Consider the following 20,189-nt stretch of genomic DNA (forward strand, 5'->3'; position numbering starts at 1 on the left):
TTTCCTGGACTTCGTCTTTGGGTATGGGCGGCTTGTTCTTTCTCGCAATGTTGCCCCTACAGCTAGTTGCTAGCTCAGACATGTCTATTAATGGATTCTTAATGATGGATGGAATTAGCAAGGAAGTTGATATGTTCCTGATTGACTTGGCATTATTCGTAACCCCTATCATATGGTTACGTACACTGTATATCCTCTCCTTGAGGACAGTAAATTAAGTATACATATTTTCGGGGAAGCTGGTAGTATGTGGTTGATGATTATGATGATGTTGGCCTCTTCCCGATATATCTATATGAGCTCCCGACTTGATGCATGTAGTGATATCGAGCCTTTCGATTCCCGAATAATGCAGTCATGAGACTAGATCAACTAGATGAGTCTCAGCAGTCGAGATCTGTATGGGAGTTCTGCTTATCGATCCTATGCACTTGCATCTAGAGTTTGGAGACGAGAGGTCTAGATGCTATCAATCGCATTGAGTGGAACACGAGCGTTTCCCTGATCGAGTAGGATGTCAGGAATATACATCCTTTACGCTTACTCGACTTCCTTGTCGCCGGGCCATGCTGGACAACGGGAGACTGGCATACGCAGTTAGCATATTTAAAACAGGAATGGGGAGCAAAAGCGAAGGGCGGTTATCTTACCTCGGCGCTCTAGTATTTAGGCATCCTTCGCGTTTGCTATGTTAGCTTCAGTAGGGTGGGAAGGCAGTCCAGGCTGCGTCCTACGATGTAGAGTTCCATTCTCTACTGCGAGATGAATATTCACGGCCCAGATGGTGCTCGTTCTTCGATTGATGCTCCCTGCGGGATGATCTCTCGCCTCGCTTCCACATTGCCATCAAACCCAGCAGCGGATAAAATAGCCCAACGCAGCGCGTTGACACCTAACTTCTGACCTGGTCCTATCGAAGTCTCTCCACTGCAAGTCACGATTTCACCCAGTGCTCCCGGACCTTCCAATCGACCGTCAGGTTGGACCAGCGGTCTGAGATTGTGAAGCGTCTCCTGCAACTTCATAATATTCGCCGGTGCCACTCCGCTTTTTGCCTGTTTCTTGTTCTTGAATAGGAACTTATCGACCTTGGATACGACGATCTGGTGGGGAATAGCGTATCGTCTGAATAGCATCAGGAGGTCCTCATCGATCTTCTTCAGGCCATGCGCGCTGTCGATCAAGAGGAAAGCTCGTCGAAGTCTAAATAGATCGAGTTGGTATACATTAGCACAAGACGGGCATTTTGCGTCGGGACACAGATAGTGGTTCCGTACTGTTTCCTTTCTTTAAGATATTTCATAATTTCCGTCCCCCATTCCTCTCTACTAGCCTTGCCATAGCCGGGCATGTCGAGCAAGACAATTTTCGATTCTCCGCCCTTCGTACCTCCGATACCGAACGCGTTCATTTCTCTCGTTCTTCCTGGTTTGGAAGACGTCCAGCACATTTCCCTACCCATTACTGCATTCAACAGCGAGCTCTTGCCAACATTCGATCGTCCGAGAAAGGCTACTTCAGGCTCTATCGACGAGAGAGGCGTGGTTCGGAATTTCGCAGCTGACCATAGCTTGATCGGCCCGTGTCGCGATGGAGCGAAGAATTTTTCCGCGTAAGCGAGTTGAGACGCATTGGGCGCGGGTGTATCCCAGTAATAAGAAAGATCGGAGGCAGAAAGGTCGCGAAGAGGTATCTTCGTCGGGGTCGTAGGATCGCTGTTCGGGGCGATTGCGGACGAGAATCGCCGCGCGGAGAGGTATTGCGGTGTCCGACGCAGACAGAATTTGCAAATAATGGGCTTATTCATTATAGCTGACTGGTTCTTCTAGTTCTGAGACAAGGATCTTTATACAGAGAGGGAATGCAATGAGTAGGGAGTGACCAAAATCTACCTAGATCTTGGGTTTCTCCAGATTTTCTAAGTACCTCCGCCTCAAGCAAAGCTCAGGTGGAACCAAACACGTTGAACTTCCGCCGCGATCTCCGTCCCCGACTGACCCCGCCGCATCAACTCTGATAAGAGCTCCAGCACCGGATTGTTATTGAAGCGCCCTCTGCACTGGCAGGTTTGAGCGGCACAGAAGCGATTGAACGTTTTCGAGATCATTGTACCTGACTGTATCTTTCCCCGGTTACTCCCAGTTTCGCAAGCATGATCAACGCTGTCCTCGTCTTCAACAATAATGGGCAACCACGCCTGACCAAGTTCTATACCCAGATTGTGAGCATCTCTTTTCCCAGCCATCTTATCTATCTCTGTGAATTCCTGGCATCTGCGCATTCTTGCTTTCCTGCTAACCGCACACGCGCGTAGGACACCCAGATGCAACAATCCCTGATTGCGCAAATCTACGACTTGGTCTCCCAGCGTCCCTCGACAGCCTGCAATTTTCTCCCTCTGCCTCCCTTGCTTTCTCAGGGCGCTCGTTCCAGCGCTGCAAGTGGCCCCTCCGATGCTCCGACCCAGATCACCTACCGCACTTATGCCACTTTGTCTTTCATCATGATCTCTACATCCACCGAATCACCGCTCGCATTGATCGATCTCATCCAGGTGTTTGTCGAGGCGCTGGACCGTCTCTTCGAGAACGTCTGCGAGCTAGACCTCATTTTCGGCTTTGAGACGATGCACGCGACTTTGAGTGAGATGATTGTCGGAGGAGTGGTGGTCGAGACCAACCTGGAAAAGATTGTCGCGGGCGTACGAAGTCAGGAGGGAAATAAAGGAAAACGGAGAGCTGTGGAGGCTGCGAGCACTGTTGGACGGACGGGACTGCCGGGTCTGGGAGCATGGCGCTGAATATGAATATACCCTGGTTTGTCGTGAAAGGTCGCTAACTATTTTTTCTTTGCTAAGGTTATGATATACGGGTTGCATTTTGGCGTTCTATGCATGTATGGAGTAATACGACGCTATTTTGGAAGATAGCGCTTTTATTTCATGTTCTGATATAGAAACGGGCTCTGTCACTGAATGGTATATATGCATATACATTACTAGTAAATGCCTCGAAGATGATGCCTGAGGCTCCGAACCCGGCGAACCTAGACCGAGATAGGGCCTTGCCCTAATTCAATCCACGTGACCAGCCCGGCTCGCTTGATTCCCGCACTGTTAGCGCGGCCCACAGTTTGCACCGGCGCGAACTTCTATATCTTGTGCACTTCCGCTCCTCTTTTTTCCTTCCTCCGTTCTGCAGTCCTGTTCCCCAGCGCAGCGGTCAATCAGTCGACAACAATGGTGGTAAGCTAAAACAATTCCGACTTGATTCTTGAGGAGTCTTCTTGATCTCTGCGAGATGTCGTGAGACTTCCGTATCCGAATCGTTCAAGATTCGGTCACAATGTCTCGAAAGCAATTCCGCCGATTGCACATGTCCTGAAAATGGCTTGTGCATCGGTGATGATCTGGCTTGAGCCATGAGGGTAGTAGAAATACTCTCTCATGCGCTCTCTAGAGTTCAAAGAAGATGCCACAATTGGTGAACACGGTTCGCTGACATCTTCTTTTCTCAATGATAGCCCCCTAAGTCCGGTAAGAAGGCCGCTCCCGCGCCCTACCCCCAGGGTAAGGCCGGTGCTAGCAAGAAGGCCGCCAAGGTATGTACTAATCTGCGTCGATGAATCCTATCATCTGGACTTCTGTGCTAACGAAGACACAGAGCCCTCTCATCGAGAAGCGCCCCCGCAACTTCGGTATCGGCCAGGACATCCAGCCCAAGCGCAACCTGTCCCGCTTCGTCAAGTGGCCCGAATATGTCCGCCTGCAGCGCCAGAAGAAGATCCTGAACATGCGCCTCAAGGTTCCCCCGGCCATTGCTCAGTTCCAGAACACTCTGGACCGCAACACCGCTGCTCAGACCTTCAAGTTCCTCAACAAGTACCGCCCCGAGTCCAAGGCTGAGAAGAAGGAGCGTCTCCTCCAGGAGGCCACCGCCGTCGCTGAGGGCAAGAAGAAGGAGGATGTCTCCAAGAAGCCCTACGCCGTCAAGTACGGTCTCAACCACGTTGTCGGTCTCGTTGAGAACAAGAAGGCTTCTCTCGTCCTGATCGCCCACGACGTCGACCCCATTGAGCTCGTCGTCTTCCTCCCTGCCCTCTGCCGCAAGATGGGTGTCCCGTACGCCATCGTCAAGGGCAAGGCCCGTCTGGGAACTGTTGTCCACAAGAAGGTAAATACATCCTCTATTCGGGTAAGATATTCCAGATCATTTCTAACAGCTTTCTTCTAGACCGCTGCCGTCCTCGCCATCACCGAGACCCGCGCTGAGGACAAGAGCGAGTTCGCCAAGCTCGTCACTGCCATCAAGGAGGGTTACAGCGACAAGTACGAGGAGAACCGCCGCCACTGGGGTGGTGGTATCCTCGGTGCCAAGTCCATTGCCCGCCAGGAGAAGAAGCGCAAGGCCGTTGAGAACGCCATCAAGCTCTAAGCGATTCTCGCTTAGAATTTGAGCACTTCAAAAAAAAATAAAATAACTTGTTTCTCTACTCGGAGTCAGCGACTTTGAAAGGCGTCTTTTTCTGTTTTCAGCTCCACTAAAGGGGAAATGGGAAATGGGCACTTAATGACTGTCATGGCACAATTAGCTTAGATTGACGGCACGCTCCCTCGCGTTCCGTCCCGAGTTACCTGAAAAGAAGAATCCATCTCGATGGCAAAAACATTTTCACGTCAGCTCGGGCAGTTCAGTTTCCTTTGGTTCTTACACGGTTTCCAGTTTGCAGATACCCATGAATGCATTTCAAAACTCATCTCGCAGTCCTGCTATTACTGATGTGGAAGCATTCGTGAATTCTGCTTCGTAGAGTAAATCAAGCTGTAGCCTGTAGCCTGTGTACCCTACAAAATGAACCTGTAGGGTGGTATGGAGTTGCAGGGGATATGTCCTGCAAAAATTTTGTGTTTGCGCCATCAGATGTTGCCTTCTCCCCCTCTCAGCAACCTTACTAAACAAATCTACTGTCCTTACAAGTATAAATACATTACAACTCTATATCCTCTAGTAGCAAAACACATCTCTATAAACTAAGTTCTTTATAATTAATATCTGAAGATCGAACGCTATTTTCTTTCACCCTTTTCGCATCTCAAGATATACAACAAGAAGAGAGGAAAGGAGCCAGAAACCCCACCACATCTTCCCCCGTCAGTCAAGGGAAAGAGGGAATATGGATGATAGATGAATAGTGAGAAGAAATAAATTCAATTCAGCAGGGTATCAGAAAAAGGACGACAGGATGATCGGATCGGATCGGATCGGACGAATGATAAGTTGCGGAGGATAGGTAAGACCGCGAGAACATGTATGTATGTATGTAGGAGTGGTTAGATAGACGAGAGAGAAACGGACAAAAGAGGGGCAAGGAAAGGAAGGAAGTAGGTAAGTGTGGACGGATGGATGGATGGATGAAGATTATGTACGAGAAAGTGAGAAGATTCGGGATAATAAAAAGAGCTAGTACCAAGGATGAGGCCGAGGAAGGAGAAGTGGCTAAAGAGAAAAAAAGGGAAACAGATGAGGCGATTGGCAATAATGCTTGCGATGGGTGGTCTCTTCTCTGTCCCTGGTCTATCTTATGAGGTTGGTTCGTTATCACGTCTCTTCCGATCCTTCTTCCACTTTTGTGTGTTGAAATGACTGGTGAGTCTTTTCGAGACTGTTTTCTTTTGGCTTCCTATGAAGCAAAGACCCGTACACTCAAGTCTACGCTACCCGTCGCGATCACACATCTGATCGCTAGTTTGTTCGGGTCGTCCTTCTTCGCCCCGTTCGTTACGGGCGTGGACGAGCCATTGGTGCTTGCCTCCCCATTAGCTGCTGCGTCTTTAAGCATACTGGGTGCCCATCGGATGCAGCTGACGAAGTGTCCGTGAACATTGTCGATTGTGCGAACGCACTTGCACTCCTGGGTGAGATCCCAGCAACGGATGGTCTTGTCATCTGATACGGACAGAAGATATTTCCCTCCTGGATGGAAGACCAGCGCACGCACCCAGTTGTCGTGTCCAACCAACGTCTTGATCAACGTCCCCCGAGAGTCCCATAGTCGGATCGTCTTGTCTCGAGAGCCAGTAGCAGCATATTCAGCAGAGGAGGACGCGGGTGGTGGCTTCTTAAGCCCAGCCAGCCCAGCCAAGTGTGGGTACGCAGTAGCGGGGGCGAACGCAACACACTCAACGACGTGTTCATGGCCGAGGAAGGTCGCCTTCGTCTCCCCAGAAGAGATATCCCAGAGTCGGGGTATCCGGTCATCTCCACCGGAGAAGAGAAAACGGCCATCTGGTGACGGGGCGACGTCACGTACCCATTCCAAGTGGCCCTGCAACGTCTTAACGCAATATCCTGTTGTGACGTCCCATATCCGCAAGGTCCTGTCTCTTGACGCGGAGACAAGAAGATTGCCAGATGTAGGTGAACCAGCGGCTCCAGACGGTATGAATCGAACTGCAGAGACACTGTGATCGTGACCGGGAAGCGTTCGGATGTTTTTGTACTCATCGGACGGGTCCCACAGTTTTATCGTTAGATCGGACGAGCACGATGCAAGTAAGGTACCACCTCGAGGTCCACCATAATCCACATCCAGAACCGCCCTGGTGTGACCTTTGATTGTCCTCTCCAGCTCTCCTAGCTCCCAATCCCAGATTTTGATTGTCGTATCTTCAGATCCAGACGCGAGAGACGAGAAGATCGGGTGGAACGCAACGCAGGTAACAGGCCCACGATGCGACTGAAGATCATGTCGAGGCGGGGCACGAGGTAGCCAAGACACAGGATCCTGATTCCTTCGAGAGAGTGATGTTGGTGTGGCAGAATCCAGCTCCGATTGCAGCGCAGCACATCTTGATTCTAGGTCCATTATCTGGGGGGAAAGCGGGGCACGGTCAGTTAAATTCGACTCTGCTGGTAGCACCACGTATATATTCCCACCTTCTTCTGTAAGCGAACGACACTCGTCCACTTCTTCTCCAGTAGCCCTTCATATTTCTTCGTTGTGGCATCGTCCAGGGTAATCGAGTCCGCGAGCTCCTCCCTCAGGGCAGCTGAGCTCTTGGGGAGATTCACAGAAGCCAAGTAGGCTATGATGGATTTGTGGCTATACGGGAATCAATTAGCTTCTCGTCAGCTGGTCCAGCAGCTTCCCCGGAGCACTTACAGTTCCTCCGCCTGCCGCGATGTGAGTAGTTGGCTCATGATCGCGGCAGAATTGAGCGCAGTGACTCGAGACAGTCGATGTCAGAAACGGTCATCCGCAACCGTCAGCGGCAGTTTCAACGTTAGCTCTGGGCCTCGCGACCACGGAGATGAAGCAGAATATGTCCTGCAGAACAGATCACTGGTGGCTCGCGGGGTTTTTGTTTTGGATCAGGGGCCAGAAGCGTTAGTTATTTGATCGGGCAGCGGTCAGCGTGTGGTTCCTGCAGGACAAAGAACAGCAGCACGGGGCAGGTGGTTTTGAAGCCAGGCCAGATCAGAGAGCAGCAGCCTTGTCTGCAGCATCTGGACGCTAGGAGGAGAGTTGGATGATGCTGTGCTGTCAATCTGTTGTGTCTCGCCAAACCAGCGGGGAAACGTCCACAGGCCCGCGGGCCGCATCGGAAATGCCAAGCCTGGAATTCCCTTGGGTCGCGAAGTCACCACAGCGATGGCAGCCACGGACACTTTGTTGACATCTCTTGCTGTCGCTTTTCTCCGCACATTGTTCTTCACAACCACGGCCACCGTCAGAGTCTAGGTTGTTGCAGGCTGATTCCATCATCAAGACGAAAGCCATCGGGCACAGCGCGCCGCCTTGTTTATTTATTGAATGACGACAGCTGCTCCGTGCGACAAGTTACGTATATACGCTACGCACACTGTGCATGAAAGCCAGTGGAGCGCGTTGGACTGGTCTTTTGGGGCTCACATATAGACCAGGTGCGTCTTTACTCTATCATATGAGACATTATCTGTTGAATTTCACAGAGCACCTTCTGCCTGCGCACCTATTCGATATTTGATCTAACAAGCGGTGCGGATGCTAACGGCAAAGTCACTCAACCAGAAAAGCAAGACACCCTTGAAATTCATCATTGAATAGTCGCAGATATGGCGGAGGCAGAAGAGGACTTTTCGTCTTTGCCATTGCCCGATCGTTTTACACACAAGGTCCGTCAATTCTACCCCGCCATACCACGTGCGATGTCGATGTTGATGCTGATTCCTTGTCTGGCAGAATTGGAAAGTCAGGAAAGAGGGCTATGAGGATGCTGCAAAGCAATTCGAAAAGACACCCGATGAATCGGACCCTGTGTTTAGACCGTTCTTGCAGGATCCTGGGCTATGGAAAGGTGCTGTTGCCGACTCCAACGTCGCCGCACAGCAAGAGGGTCTCGCTGCTTATTGCGCCTTTCTGAAATATGGAGGCGTCCAAGCGTGCACGAGGTGTGTTTCCCCAGATGCACCTGGTATTTACACTACAAGGATTGGCTAATCTATCTATCTAGAACTCGGGGGACCACCGTCGGTCCCATCGTGGAGAAGGGCCTTCCGTCGATGCGTGCCGCAGCAAAGACGAGTTCAGTAGAAGCTCTACTGCTCTGCATCGAACTGGACAAGTCTGAGCCCGTGATCGAAGACCTTCTTCCCGCCCTGTCGCACAAACAACCGAAGATCATTGCCGCGTCGCTGGCAGCGTTGACTGCCATCTATCATAACTACGGGTGTAAGATCGTGGACCCGAAACCGGTCCTCAAGGTGCTGCCCAAGGTTTTCGCGCACGCAGATAAGAACGTCCGAGCGGAATCTCAGAACCTGACGGTGGAGCTTTACCGGTGGCTCAGGGAGGCGATCAAGCCATTGTTTTGGGGAGAACTGAAGCCCGTACAACAGCAGGACCTCGAAAAGATGTTTGAAAATGTCAAGCAAGAAGCTCCCCCAAAGCAGGAGAGGTTTACACGAGCACAACAAGATGCGATGGCGGCTGCTAGTGCTGCTCCAGGCGGTGACGAGGGAGAAGGCGGGGAAGGAGAGGAGTATGGTGAGGAGGACGAGGGAGAAGTCGACGTTTTCGACCTTGCAGAACCAGTTGATGTGATGCCCAAGGTGCCGAGCGATTTGCAAGAGCAGCTCTCTTCTTCGAAGTGGAAAGACAGAAAGGACGCCCTGGACGCGCTACACAACGCTTTGAACGTGCCGAGGATCAAGGAGGGGCCCTTCGACGAAATTGTGAGAGGGCTGGCGAAGTGCATGAAAGACGCAAACGTTGCTGTGGTCACTGTGGCCGCAAACTGTGTCGACCTTCTCGCAAAAGGACTCCGCCAGGGATTCGGTAAATACAGGTCGACGGTCATGGGGCCTATGCTGGAACGATTGAAGGAGAAAAAGCAGTCAGTAGCAGATGCTCTGGGGCAAGCACTCGACTCGGTCTTTGCGTCAACGAACTTGTCCGAGTGTCTCGAGGAGGTCCTTGAGTTCCTGAAGCATAAGAACCCCCAGGTCAAGCAGGAGACGCTGAAGTTCTTGATTCGATGCCTCAGGACGACCAGGGAAGTTCCCTCCAAGCCTGAAGTGAAGTCGATAGCTGAAGCCGGTACCAAGTTCCTCACCGAGTCGAGCGAGGTCAATCGTGCCGGGGGAGCTGAGGTACTTGGAACGCTCATGAAGATTTTGGGAGAGCGAGCGATGAATCCGTACCTCGACGGTCTTGACGACATCAGGAAAACGAAGATTAAGGAGTTCTACGAGACGGCAGAAGTCAAGGCTAAGGAGAAACCGAAGCCCGTGGCAGCTCCCCCCAAAGCTGCTCCTCCAGCAGCCAAGAAGCCTCTTGGGACAAAGAAGCCCGCTTTGGGTCTCAAGAAACCGGCTCCTGCAGCGGCTCCTCCAGCGGCGGCGGCTCCTCCTCCTCCACCTGCAGAGGAACCTGCGCCAGCTCCCTCTCGGCCTAAGCCTGCTGGCAGAGGAATTCCGTCTAAGCTCGGTGGTATTCCAAAAACCAGCGGGCTCGCTACACCCGGTTCTGGGCTCAAATTGCAGCGAAAGATCCCCGCAGCCAATCCTGCTTCGCCGCAGCGACGAGTTGCATCTCCGACATCTGAAGACGCACCTACGCCTGCTCCTCCTAAATTCGGACTCGGTCGAGGCCTTGCTGGGCGTCCCATTGCAAGATCTGCGGCGGCTGAACCTGCTCCGGCCCCGGCTCCGGCTCCTGCAGCACCCGCAATGTCAGGTCTTGCGGCCGCTGAACACGCTGAACTAGAAGAGCTTCGCCTCGAAAAGGAGCACTGGTTGAGGATGAATGAAGACCTCAAATCGGAGCGATCACGCCTCGCCTCCCAGATCACCGAACTGCAGAACCAGAATGCGCAGCTGATCGAGGATCATACGAGAGATGTCTTGAGCATAAAGGCTAAGGAGACACAGCTAGTGAGGGCGCGCAGTGATGCTGAGGCGGCGGAGCAGACTGTACAGAAGCAGCAGAGGGAGATTGAGCGATTAAAGCGTGAGCTCTCACGGGCTGTCCGTGCAACTGCAATTAGTCCGCCCACTGTTCCAGATGGCCTCAATATGGGTGTGACGGATCACGCATCGATATATCACGAAACGGGCAGCAACGGTAACGGGGCGCCCTCCCGTTCCGGTCTCCACATGGGATCCCGGTTTGATGCTGCCCGGTCAAGGAACTACATGTCTCCAAGCCCGAGCGATGAGAAGGAGAACAATGGTATGGAGTCTCCGGGTCGCAGCTCCAGGGACAGCGGTAGTTTGGGTAGGAACAATAAACTGAGTCCCACAGTCGGGTCTGGCTTTTCAAACATGGGAAGCCCAATCCGATCATCCAACTCTCTTAGATACGGATCTGGCAGTCATTCGGGAGAGGAACAGCCTGCACGGTCTGCAGAGCCTGCTGAAAACTGGAAGAGGGCAGCGGAGGTAACCAGCCAACTGAAGGCCAGGATCGAGCAGATGAAGGTTCGTACTCGAGTTACTTGACAAAGGGTGGAAGATACTAACGGGATATGCAGGCAAGGCAAGGGCTCACGCGACCTCCGACGCAGCGTTAATGACGAATGACACGGTCTTATGTTGGATTCCCGGCGCCTGTTGACATGATTATTATTCCTACGCCATTTAAATCACCACCTTCTCTGGCTGGCTCTTATGCATGCCTTCTTTTGACCGGTTTGCAGATGTTCGGTCGGTTCATTAATTCATCACTTCCCACGGCAATACCCTGTGTTCGTTTTTGACCCCTGACTTTTAGAGGTGCCTCTGCTGTTGGTTCGAAGTCGGGTGACTTCTTTTCTCATGTATGTATTTAATGCGATTGTTTTGCACGTCAATATACCAAATCCAAGGGACTCTGCGCCTTGGTACTGGCGCGGCCTTTTCTCCTCAAATATTGCCGTTGCAAATGCTTTAGGACGAGCCTAGCTCCATTCAGTTGATATTCGAAGCCGTTTTGCCATCCCATTCACAACGTACTTAGATCAGCACGGAAGCCCTCGTCGATTTCTAACATCGATACAACATAAATCAATTCCAGTATCCCGGCCAGCCTTCCTTGCCTGAGTTACTTAAGTATAGAAGGTTAAAATGGCCTTTCTTTTCTATACAACCAAACTAAATAATCCTGTCTCTCAATCCGCGCGTTTGCGCACGGGTTTAGCGTTGCGCATCTTGGCGGCATGTAGCTACTAGTAACTTGTTTCAAATCAGGTTAATTTCGATGCCCGGACTGCTAAATAGGAAGGGCCAGTTCTGAAGGCATTTCGCGATACAGATGCTTGTTCTATATACTTGCTATTATTACATCTATATATGTACAATACAATACAATACAACTTGGGACTCTCAAGCTTCCCTTTCCCTCCGTCAGTGTTAACTACCTAATTATATTGATGATGTTCATTTACGATTTTCAGGCTATATACTAAGTAAGTACCTGCTGCACTTCTCATGTAACTACTTAGCAAGCTTATGAATCATTCAAACATCTACCTACCTACCTACTCTCTAGATTCTTACGAATCTATTTATCATCTTGAAGTTCCCTAGCAGAGCTACGCTTATCTGATTCCCACTGCAATATCTTCCGTTATCAGACGTAAGAAACTGGCCTTGTTCTCTCCTCCTTTTTCTTCAAGAATAGTTTCTCTCTCTGCTCTCAAGCGGAATCCGATCTTTTACCATATCTTCAGCGCGGAAATTACCTACAACAATAATAAAAAAAATCAGTCAGAGTTACTGAGTGACTAAGGTTGGGGGGGGCGGGGGATTATTGGAGCTTAGTTAGTTACCTTCTTCAGAAAAGATTTTAATTTATGACTTAAGTCTCCCTCGAGCAAGAAGAGAGTGGGCGGAGCGGGGCCAAGTAACCTTAAGTATCATCTCAGCGAGGTGGGCTTGACTTCGATAAGTATGTATGGGATTTTGGGTCAAGTCCGGTGAGCTAGTTCCAAACCCCAGTTGTCCTACGATCTGATACCGGTCGTTGAGGATTTCTCCTATTCGAGCAGGATAATACCGCGAAGCAATATAATCTGGTATGGTCTCCTCTTCAAGTTTCTGGCTTACTGGTATCCGGGTAAAGTTCGAATTGGAAAAGGTAACGGGCTTTCCATGTCCGTCCTAGTCGGGGTAAAGAGCGTAGAAGCGATGGTAACATTATCTGAAGCGAAAGGAGCAGGCTGATTAAATAGAGCTCCCGAAATGGAAGAGCAGAACGAATGTGATCACCGCCATGTATGGATGAAGATGTGAGAACAACAGAAAGGAGTAGACAAGACGATAACCTTGCATCACGTGGTCCACTTCTAGACTGCATTTATTGAGATCTCGACGCTTGTTATTAGGATTTTTAATGTGGAAGCTTATTTGATATCGATGTTATAGGTTCGACCTCTGCCGTTAGTGTCACTGCATAGTCAAACTGGAACCCGAGAACGCAATACTAGTATGTGAGGTTTAGCCACCCGAACTTGATCAATATCAACTCAGTGATATCGAGTAGTAATCAGGGGTAAACTAGTTAGCAAGGAAATTTAGCAAAGTCAACGAAAAACAACCAACTAACTAAACAAGTTAAGATAAACGGATCTACTGAGCAGAACTAAACCTAATAAACCTAATAGATCCATAAGGCTAGTACGTAAATCTCTATGTACTGTGCGTTATATACTTGCAAATACACTTCTACAACTAGTCAACAGGTAACTAGCAATATGGAATAAATAATAATAATACTAAAAACTATAGAAAAATAAGAAAGCTAAGCTAACCTAATGAGACAGAGATAGAGACATAACGGAAGGAGAGAAAATGACAAGACATAGTCCCGTAGGTTCGAGTGAGATGAGAGAGTATGGTGGGAAAGCTCGTTGTGTGTGTGTGTGTGTGTGAGTGTGCCTGTGGACAGAAATATGTATATGTATATCGACATAGGAAAGAAAACAGGATGTGGTATGTAGTATGGGATGAGAAGTCAATGTCACAAGAAATGGAAGCTCGAAAGGAGGGGAATAGAAAGAAAAAAAGGTATCTGGTCGGATACTGTATCCCTGTACTGTACTTTTTTCTTTTCTGATGACGCATATTTGCATACAGTATGACAGACAGGACAGTACAGAAGCTTGGAATGAGACAGATGCAAGAACTAGAACCAAAGGAAAAGAAATAGAAAAAGGAACCGTAAGAATTACCATCTTGTCCCAACGCAGCAAGAAGAAATACCCCCTTTGGTATCAGGAAACCCATCAAAGAGACAACGCTCCCAGTCCGAATTCAAAGCAAGCAACCAGCATAGTACCAACGGTTTGGAAAATAGGAGAGGGCCGGCTATGTCCTCATCACGACTACCACCATATATGTCCACCCAGCGGCCTAATCTCACTCTTGTACCACCACCATACAACCCCCCCCTACAGGTCAATCAAGCTGCCACCCTGCTGAGGCTGCTGTTGGAAACCCTGTTGGCCCCCATATGGGTTGACGTTCTGCTGCATATATCCGGTCTGGCGCGGAACTCCGGTAAATGACTGCGTCAGGAACGGGTTGTTGCCCGTCTGCTGTGCGCGGAGACGGTCCAGACCTTGACCGGCCGAGTTGACGAAGGTACCCGGAGCCGTGTGCTGGGCCGGAATACGCAGATCACCCACATTACCAAAGGTATCCTGTCCTTCACCAGTGGCCAACAGTGCATTGAGACGAGCAACATGCGGGTCCTGGTTGACCTGGGGCGGGGTGCTTCTGGGCGGCGAGGGTGCCCGGTAGTTGAGAATCGGGTTGTTGGCCGTATTGTTGAACTGTGTCGTCGTTCGCTCCTCAGCCAGAGTGTTGAGACTGGGAGGTTGCGGCCGCTGCGGCTGACTTTGGGTCTGGAGCTGCTGGCGCGTGAACGACGAAGCGAACGGGTTGTTAGACCCAGTGGGCATCGGCTTGAGGGCCTCAGCGGACGGCTGCTGGCCGGCCCACGGGTTATGGCTGCCGGGCTGCAGATAGTCGTTCTGCTGCTGCTGTGGCTGTTGCTGTTGTTGCTGCTGCCCCCAGACATCGGTGCCGTACGGGTTGTTGGAGAAGGCAGTCTGTTGCGGCTGCAGCGTGGGTTGAGGCTGCAGGAAAGAGCTCTGAGCTTGGCTGTACTGCATCTGGTTGTAGCCGGTGGGCTGCATCTGCAAGCCGTTGGTGTATCCGTTCTGGTAGCCGGTGGGCTGGGTCTGGAATCCAGTCGGTTGCGCATACTGGTTGTTCAGATAACCCGTCGTCATGGGCTGTTGAGTGTCCACGGGGTTGCCAAACCAGTCGACGGCAGGCTGCTGCTGGTAACCCTGGTTGTAACCGGTGGGTTGCGCCTGGGCGGGAGTGTCGTCGAACAGCGATTGAGCATTGCTTTCCTCGAGCTCGCGTCTCCGCAGTTCCTCCTCTTCCTTGCTCAGCTTGATCGCCTTGGCTAAGTCGTCATCCTCCTCGGCGGCCATCTTCGCCTTCTCGCGGCGCCTGCGCTCCTCCTCTGCTTCCGCCTTGCTGGCCTCGATCGCCTTGCGGTACTCTTCATCATCGTCATCATTGCGGGGTCTGCGCTCGCGTCGCTCTGGCCGGCGAATGGGCTCGTTTCCGAAGCCATGATAATCATCCAGGCCGCTCACGCGCGACTTCCAGAGTTTCCGGTCCGATCGCTCGCTCCGTAGTCTTTCCTCGTCCATGATAAGCGCTGTAAGCTCCTTGGCAGAAACACGGACTATCAATCCATTAGCCACGTCGAAGCCCTGATCCCGTCCATCCAGCCAACTCACCGTTCTGACCGACATCTCTGCCGTCGTCATCGATGTATTGAAACTCGCGCAGAGTCTTGATGATGTAGACGTTCTTCCGGGCCCAGGTGACGACGAGCTCGGAGCCTTCGTGGAGACAGTAGTCGAGAACCTTCAACGACTTCAACACATGGCGCCAGTTCTTGCCCTTGTCGTTGAGTCGCTTGTCCAACATATCCATAATCTCGTAGAAATCAGTGGGACTGAAAAGGAACAGTAGGTCAGCACGATGCGAATCCCCCATCACAGAAAGCGGTCTGGAAGGCGACCTACTTGTTGAAGGTCAGGGCCGCGATCTCGGCCATCTCAGTGCCCGTCGGGCCCCAGGGGTCATTACTTGTCGCTATTCACGTCGAATGTCAGTCGATGGATTCGTTGCAGGAAGGCCCCTTTTGTTCAGGAGCGTCGACACCCCAGGCGACCATAAAGCTCGCATGTCGCAAGTGGCCATGCAGGCCGGTTGCAGGAGAGAACGATAGGTTCAGTTATCGAAGAGACGAACTCACCATTTCGAACCTTGATCTGTACCGACGAATACCCCTTGGTAACGTTCTTGACGCTTCGCACGACTTTCGACATGATTGTTGCTGTGTAGTGGTCCTAGTGGAAAACCGGCTGTTCCAAACCAACTCCCTGAATGCGAACCGATAGTTATTGTTTGAGAACCAGCTCTTGTTTTCTTTTCGATCTAATTTTTGTTTTTTTGAACGACGCCGCGGTGAATAATTATGGCTTCCCCTTTGCGATTCCAGGAATTCTGTCTTCTCCTGATTATAGGTTGAGAGAGGGCGTCAGACCGGCTTGCGGCGTTGCACGCATGCACCCCTCCCGACGGGCGCTTGGGAAGGAAACGGGGGGAGATGAGGCGACCGGGAGGCGAGAAAAACGCGACCAGCAGTCAATACGGTCAGACACGAGATAGTCCCGATCTTCCGGCGATCGCAGTGGTAAGGGGATCCAGCAAAGACTGGAAGTTTGGTGGGAGAGAGAGAGAGAGAGAGAGAGAGAGGGAAAGGGACAAGGGGTGGCTAGTTAGTTAGTTAGTTAGTTGAGCTGATGAGGGAGGAATGCGGAGGTTGGGCGATGGAAGGTCGTTTTGGGAGGTGACGAACTCGAGTGGCTTTGCTTACGGATTATTGGTTATTCAATTAGTTATTTAGGCACGGATGGCGACAATGACGATGGCAAGGAGATTTATTCTGATTCTTATTCTGATTTCTCTCCGAAGATAATTCACTTATTCTTGTTATTTTTTCCTGTTCCTGCAGCCCGTTCTAGAATCCTCTCCTTTTTCTCAAATCCTGCCAACTCAACTCATCCGGAGTGCCGGTAGAAGAAGGATGTTCGTTCGTCACCCTGGGGCCTGAAGGGAACAAGAGAACAAGAACAGAACAACTCAACTGATGCTTTTACAGAATACTCTAAGTTACTAATTTATCCTATCATTAACTACTTACTTTAGTTAATTAGTTAACTTAACTAATAGGAAACCATAATTCTTCACTCAGCCACACCTCGCTTTCGTCCGTCTTGTGTAAAAAGAGATGCCTAGATAGCCCAGACGCTAGAGGAGAGTGTATTATTATTTTTTTCCAATTACCATAACCAGTTGGATAGGACAATCAAAGCAAAACACATTAATTACTCGAAGTTCGCTACCAAACAACGTCATCGTCGTTTTCTTGTCTTGATTATCACTTTTCCTTGGACGGCGTCACAGTTTTACATTCTTTAGTTAGTTAGTTAGTTACTACTTAGCTTGGCGCTTCTAGAAACTCTGGACAACTCCTGAGCTGTTGAACAACCATCTGGTCGATCTTCTCTTAAGTAACTCTACTTATGGAGTAGAAGATCACAGTAGAGAGAGAGAGAGAGAGAGAGTCAGTGTTGCGTGCTATGCTGTAAAATAAATTTATTATTTTGTCCCCCGGTTAACTTTTATTCAATAGTATTATTCTTCCAATAATAATAGTTAACTAGTTTCTCATATGAGTTAACACTCTCAATTTGTCGTAACTTGACGGTTCATTCATTCTATTATTTATGACCTCACAGTACATACTATATGCACGATGCCGGGCCTATTCCCTATCAGACTCTAGATCAAGACCTTACTTTACCATACAATCATTGGCTCGACTCATACTCATAGTATATACTAAAGTCATGCATATGTCCTATGGAAAAGTCTCATGAGGTAATGAGGTAACTAGAGTAAATGAGATATGATATGGTCACGATGCAGGACCAGAATCCACACCGGAATGCAGAAGGGAAAAAAGAAAAGCACAGCTTTTAGATAAGAAGCCTCGCAAAATCAGACGCCTCCGTCCTCGAAAATAAATTAATGCACCATTTCTTCCGGTCATCGTAACATTCTAATTTATATGCTGAATTCGTTTTTTTTTTTTTTTTTTTTCATCTCTGCTCGGATGCCGCGGCCTCCCGCTCTAGCAGGAGATACTTCTCCTCCGCACCCTTGATACACGCGATGTTGGCCCCCAGCTTGTTCAGCGTTTCGACATACTCGTCATACGGGTCCGAGTCGAACACGATACCACCGCCCGCTTGCAGGTATGCGACCCCGTCCTTGAGCAGCATCGTCCGCAGCGCAATGCACGTGTCCATCGCGCCCGGCAGTTCCGTCGACCCGTCCACGCTGGCACGGTTGAAACCGAAGTAACCGACGGCGCCAGCATACACGCCTCGTTTCTCGCCCTCCAGCTCGGCGATGAGCTGCATGGCGCGCACTTTCGGCGCACCCGACACGGTGCCTGCAGGAAAGATGGAGCGGAAGGCGTCGAAGCGAGTCTGGCCGGGACGGAGCACACCGGATACTTGAGAGACCAGATGCTGGACGTGAGAGAACTTCTCGACCACCATCAATCGGTCCACCTGCGTAGTCATGGGGTCGCACACCCGGTTGACGTCGTTGCGCGCCAGGTCGACGAGCATAACGTGCTCGGCGCGGTCCTTGAGACTGCCGCGCAGCTCCTCCGCCAGCGCAGCATCCTCCTCCGGAGTCTTACCACGCTTCACCGTGCCCGCAATCGGGTGGGAGATGATCCGTCCATTCTCCTCCTTCGCCAGAAGCTCGGGACTGGCTCCCACCAGCTGGAAGTCTTCGCAGTCGATGTAGAACAAGTAGGGCGACGGATTGACCGTGCGCAGGTGGCGGAATAGGTTAAATGGATGCAAGGTCGTCGGGCGTGCGAGACGCTGCGATGGCACTGCCTGGAAGATATCGCCCACGACGATGTGTTCCTTCAGACTCGTCACATGTTTCTCGTAGCCTTCCCTTCCGATGTTCGACGTATACTCCTGGTTGGGTTTGATCGGCGGCTGCGGAGGCAGCGGGGTGTCTGGTCGCAGCAGCACATCAATAGTCTTTTGTATGACTTCCTGGCCCTTGCGATACGAAGCTTCCAGTTCTGAATCATCCGCGGGGATGGGGACGTAGGTGATGACCTTGACAACCTGGAAGAAGTGGTCGAACGCGATGATAGTGTCAAATAGCATGAAAAACGACTCCGGGACACCGAGGACATCCTTGAGCGGCCGGGCCGTCTTGGGTTCGAAATATCTGACGCAGTCATATCCCACGTAGCCAATCGCTCCTCCGTTCAAGGGAGGCAGGATAAGTCCTGGTACCGTTGCAACGCGGAACTGATCCAGCTCCTCCTCGAGGAGTGGCAGCGGATCGCACTCAGGGCCATGACCGGGACCGGTCTTTAACACTTTCCTGGGGTCTTTTCCCGACAATCGTATATCAGCTTGTGTCCGGGAATAGTCAACAAAGAATCCTGGACAGTGCGGCACCAACCTGCTCCCACGAAACTGTATCTCCCAATCGTCTCCGTCGTCGCCGCGCTCTCGTAGAGGAAGGACAATTTCGACCTGTAACCCGCCACGCATCCTCCAATCAGCATACTATTCGCGAAAGGGGCCCAAGCAGCGAGATCTGCCCATAGAACGCCAGTTTACCACTACTCACTTCGCAGCAATCTTCAAATACGCCAACGTCGGAGTCAACAGGTCCGCCGGAATGGACGCAGAGAGAGGAAGGAGATTGGGAGGGAACTTGGCGCCTCTCGACCGCGCAACAACATCGCGCGCAATCTCCAACGAGGGTTGTACTGTGGCCTGTCTCGAAATCACCGACACAAATTAGTCACAGGGCACACAGTCAGCCAAAGAGCGCGCCCGCTGCGGGGTTTGGAAGACGCAACGGGGAGAGAGACGAAGCGAAATTGAGATTGCAAAGACCTGTACGTACCGGCGGTGTCATGGCTGCTGTGCGCGGGCTGTATCAGCGACAGGATCGCTGCAAGGCGTTTCCCTCCTCAAATCGAGTTGAAAGGATGGGGTAAGATGGGCTCGGAGGAAAAGGCGGGCGGGAATCAATTATTTTCGGCGGCGGGGTTCCCGGAGCGTTGGAGAAGTACTCTTAATGGTGACAGCCTCTATCAGGACAGCTGGAAAAGAGAGAGAGAGAGAGAGAGAGAGAGAGGATAGATACTGCAGAGGAGAATAAATAAAAGGTTGTTAGATGTCAATTGCCTTGATCCTTGTTACGTTACTCCAGATGATTATGATTATTGTTATTATTCTCTTGTCATCCTCATCACGGCGTGACTCCTTGAACAGATCCATAAACAGTCTAGCGTGGTAATAATAATTACTACTTAGTGAATCGGCAGAAGAACAAGTAACTAACTCAACGAACCATTCCCAAGTCACTCTGCACTGTGCAGCAACGATGCGGTGAGAAGGTGATTATTATTATTATTACTTCCGCCTTCTGCTAGCTATCACTACCTCGGCTGGTTCGTCCAACAGAGCCGATCATCCACACCGCGTGATCGCTAGCTCTGCACCGGCTTCTTGGGACGAC

General features: G+C 50.8%; 7 protein-coding genes across 7 annotated transcripts; 2 read left to right on the forward strand and 5 right to left on the reverse strand.

Moving 5' to 3' along the window:
- Window positions 1-461: 461 nt before the first annotated feature.
- On the reverse strand, window positions 462-2,226 carry C8Q69DRAFT_201957 (putative GTP binding protein). Its single transcript, XM_028626094.1, has 3 exons — window positions 1,278-2,226; window positions 651-1,203; window positions 462-584 (listed from the first exon to the last, which is right to left on the reverse strand). Exons 1-2 carry the CDS (start codon window positions 1,805-1,807, stop codon window positions 771-773), a joined length of 963 nt encoding a protein of 320 aa, XP_028486343.1. The 5' UTR covers window positions 1,808-2,226; the 3' UTR covers window positions 462-584; window positions 651-770.
- C8Q69DRAFT_505583 (60S ribosomal protein L7A) lies at window positions 2,153-4,433 on the forward strand (the record flags this gene model as incomplete). Its single annotated transcript, XM_028632721.1, has 5 exons — window positions 2,153-2,221; window positions 2,315-2,701; window positions 3,523-3,600; window positions 3,663-4,172; window positions 4,233-4,433. 5 exons carry the CDS (start codon window positions 2,153-2,155, stop codon window positions 4,431-4,433), a joined length of 1,245 nt encoding a protein of 414 aa, XP_028486344.1.
- Window positions 4,434-5,631: 1,198 nt separating this feature from the next.
- C8Q69DRAFT_202018 (nuclear distribution protein PAC1) lies at window positions 5,632-7,294 on the reverse strand. The gene is made up of 3 exons (XM_028626096.1): window positions 7,162-7,294; window positions 6,936-7,101; window positions 5,632-6,867 (listed from the first exon to the last, which is right to left on the reverse strand). Exons 1-3 carry the CDS (start codon window positions 7,197-7,199, stop codon window positions 5,680-5,682), a joined length of 1,392 nt encoding a protein of 463 aa, XP_028486345.1. The 5' UTR covers window positions 7,200-7,294; the 3' UTR covers window positions 5,632-5,679.
- Window positions 7,295-7,955: 661 nt separating this feature from the next.
- Window positions 7,956-11,373, forward strand: C8Q69DRAFT_202042 (putative spindle pole body component). The gene is made up of 4 exons (XM_028626097.1): window positions 7,956-8,153; window positions 8,221-8,429; window positions 8,492-10,958; window positions 11,012-11,373. Exons 1-4 carry the CDS (start codon window positions 8,094-8,096, stop codon window positions 11,048-11,050), a joined length of 2,775 nt encoding a protein of 924 aa, XP_028486346.1. The 5' UTR covers window positions 7,956-8,093; the 3' UTR covers window positions 11,051-11,373.
- Window positions 11,374-13,181: 1,808 nt separating this feature from the next.
- Window positions 13,182-13,824, reverse strand: C8Q69DRAFT_202049 (hypothetical protein). Its single transcript, XM_028626098.1, has one exon. It carries the CDS (start codon window positions 13,740-13,742, stop codon window positions 13,263-13,265), a length of 480 nt encoding a protein of 159 aa, XP_028486347.1. The 5' UTR covers window positions 13,743-13,824; the 3' UTR covers window positions 13,182-13,262.
- C8Q69DRAFT_202069 (EH domain binding protein epsin 2) lies at window positions 13,825-15,877 on the reverse strand. The gene is made up of 3 exons (XM_028626099.1): window positions 15,569-15,877; window positions 15,278-15,498; window positions 13,825-15,222 (listed from the first exon to the last, which is right to left on the reverse strand). Exons 1-3 carry the CDS (start codon window positions 15,598-15,600, stop codon window positions 13,907-13,909), a joined length of 1,569 nt encoding a protein of 522 aa, XP_028486348.1. The 5' UTR covers window positions 15,601-15,877; the 3' UTR covers window positions 13,825-13,906.
- A 1,817-nt stretch (window positions 15,878-17,694) lies between these two features.
- C8Q69DRAFT_460817 (isochorismate synthase) lies at window positions 17,695-19,890 on the reverse strand. Its single transcript, XM_028630196.1, has 4 exons — window positions 19,572-19,890; window positions 19,290-19,438; window positions 19,119-19,192; window positions 17,695-19,044 (listed from the first exon to the last, which is right to left on the reverse strand). The coding sequence occupies exons 1-4, from the start codon at window positions 19,581-19,583 to the stop codon at window positions 17,714-17,716; spliced, it is 1,566 nt and encodes a 521-aa protein (XP_028486349.1). The 5' UTR covers window positions 19,584-19,890; the 3' UTR covers window positions 17,695-17,713.
- Window positions 19,891-20,189: the final 299 nt, after the last annotated feature.

Source organism: Paecilomyces variotii (genome assembly GCF_004022145.1).
Source record: "Paecilomyces variotii strain CBS 101075 chromosome Unknown C8Q69scaffold_3, whole genome shotgun sequence".
Taxonomy (NCBI): Eukaryota; Fungi; Ascomycota; class Eurotiomycetes; order Eurotiales; family Thermoascaceae; genus Paecilomyces; species Paecilomyces variotii.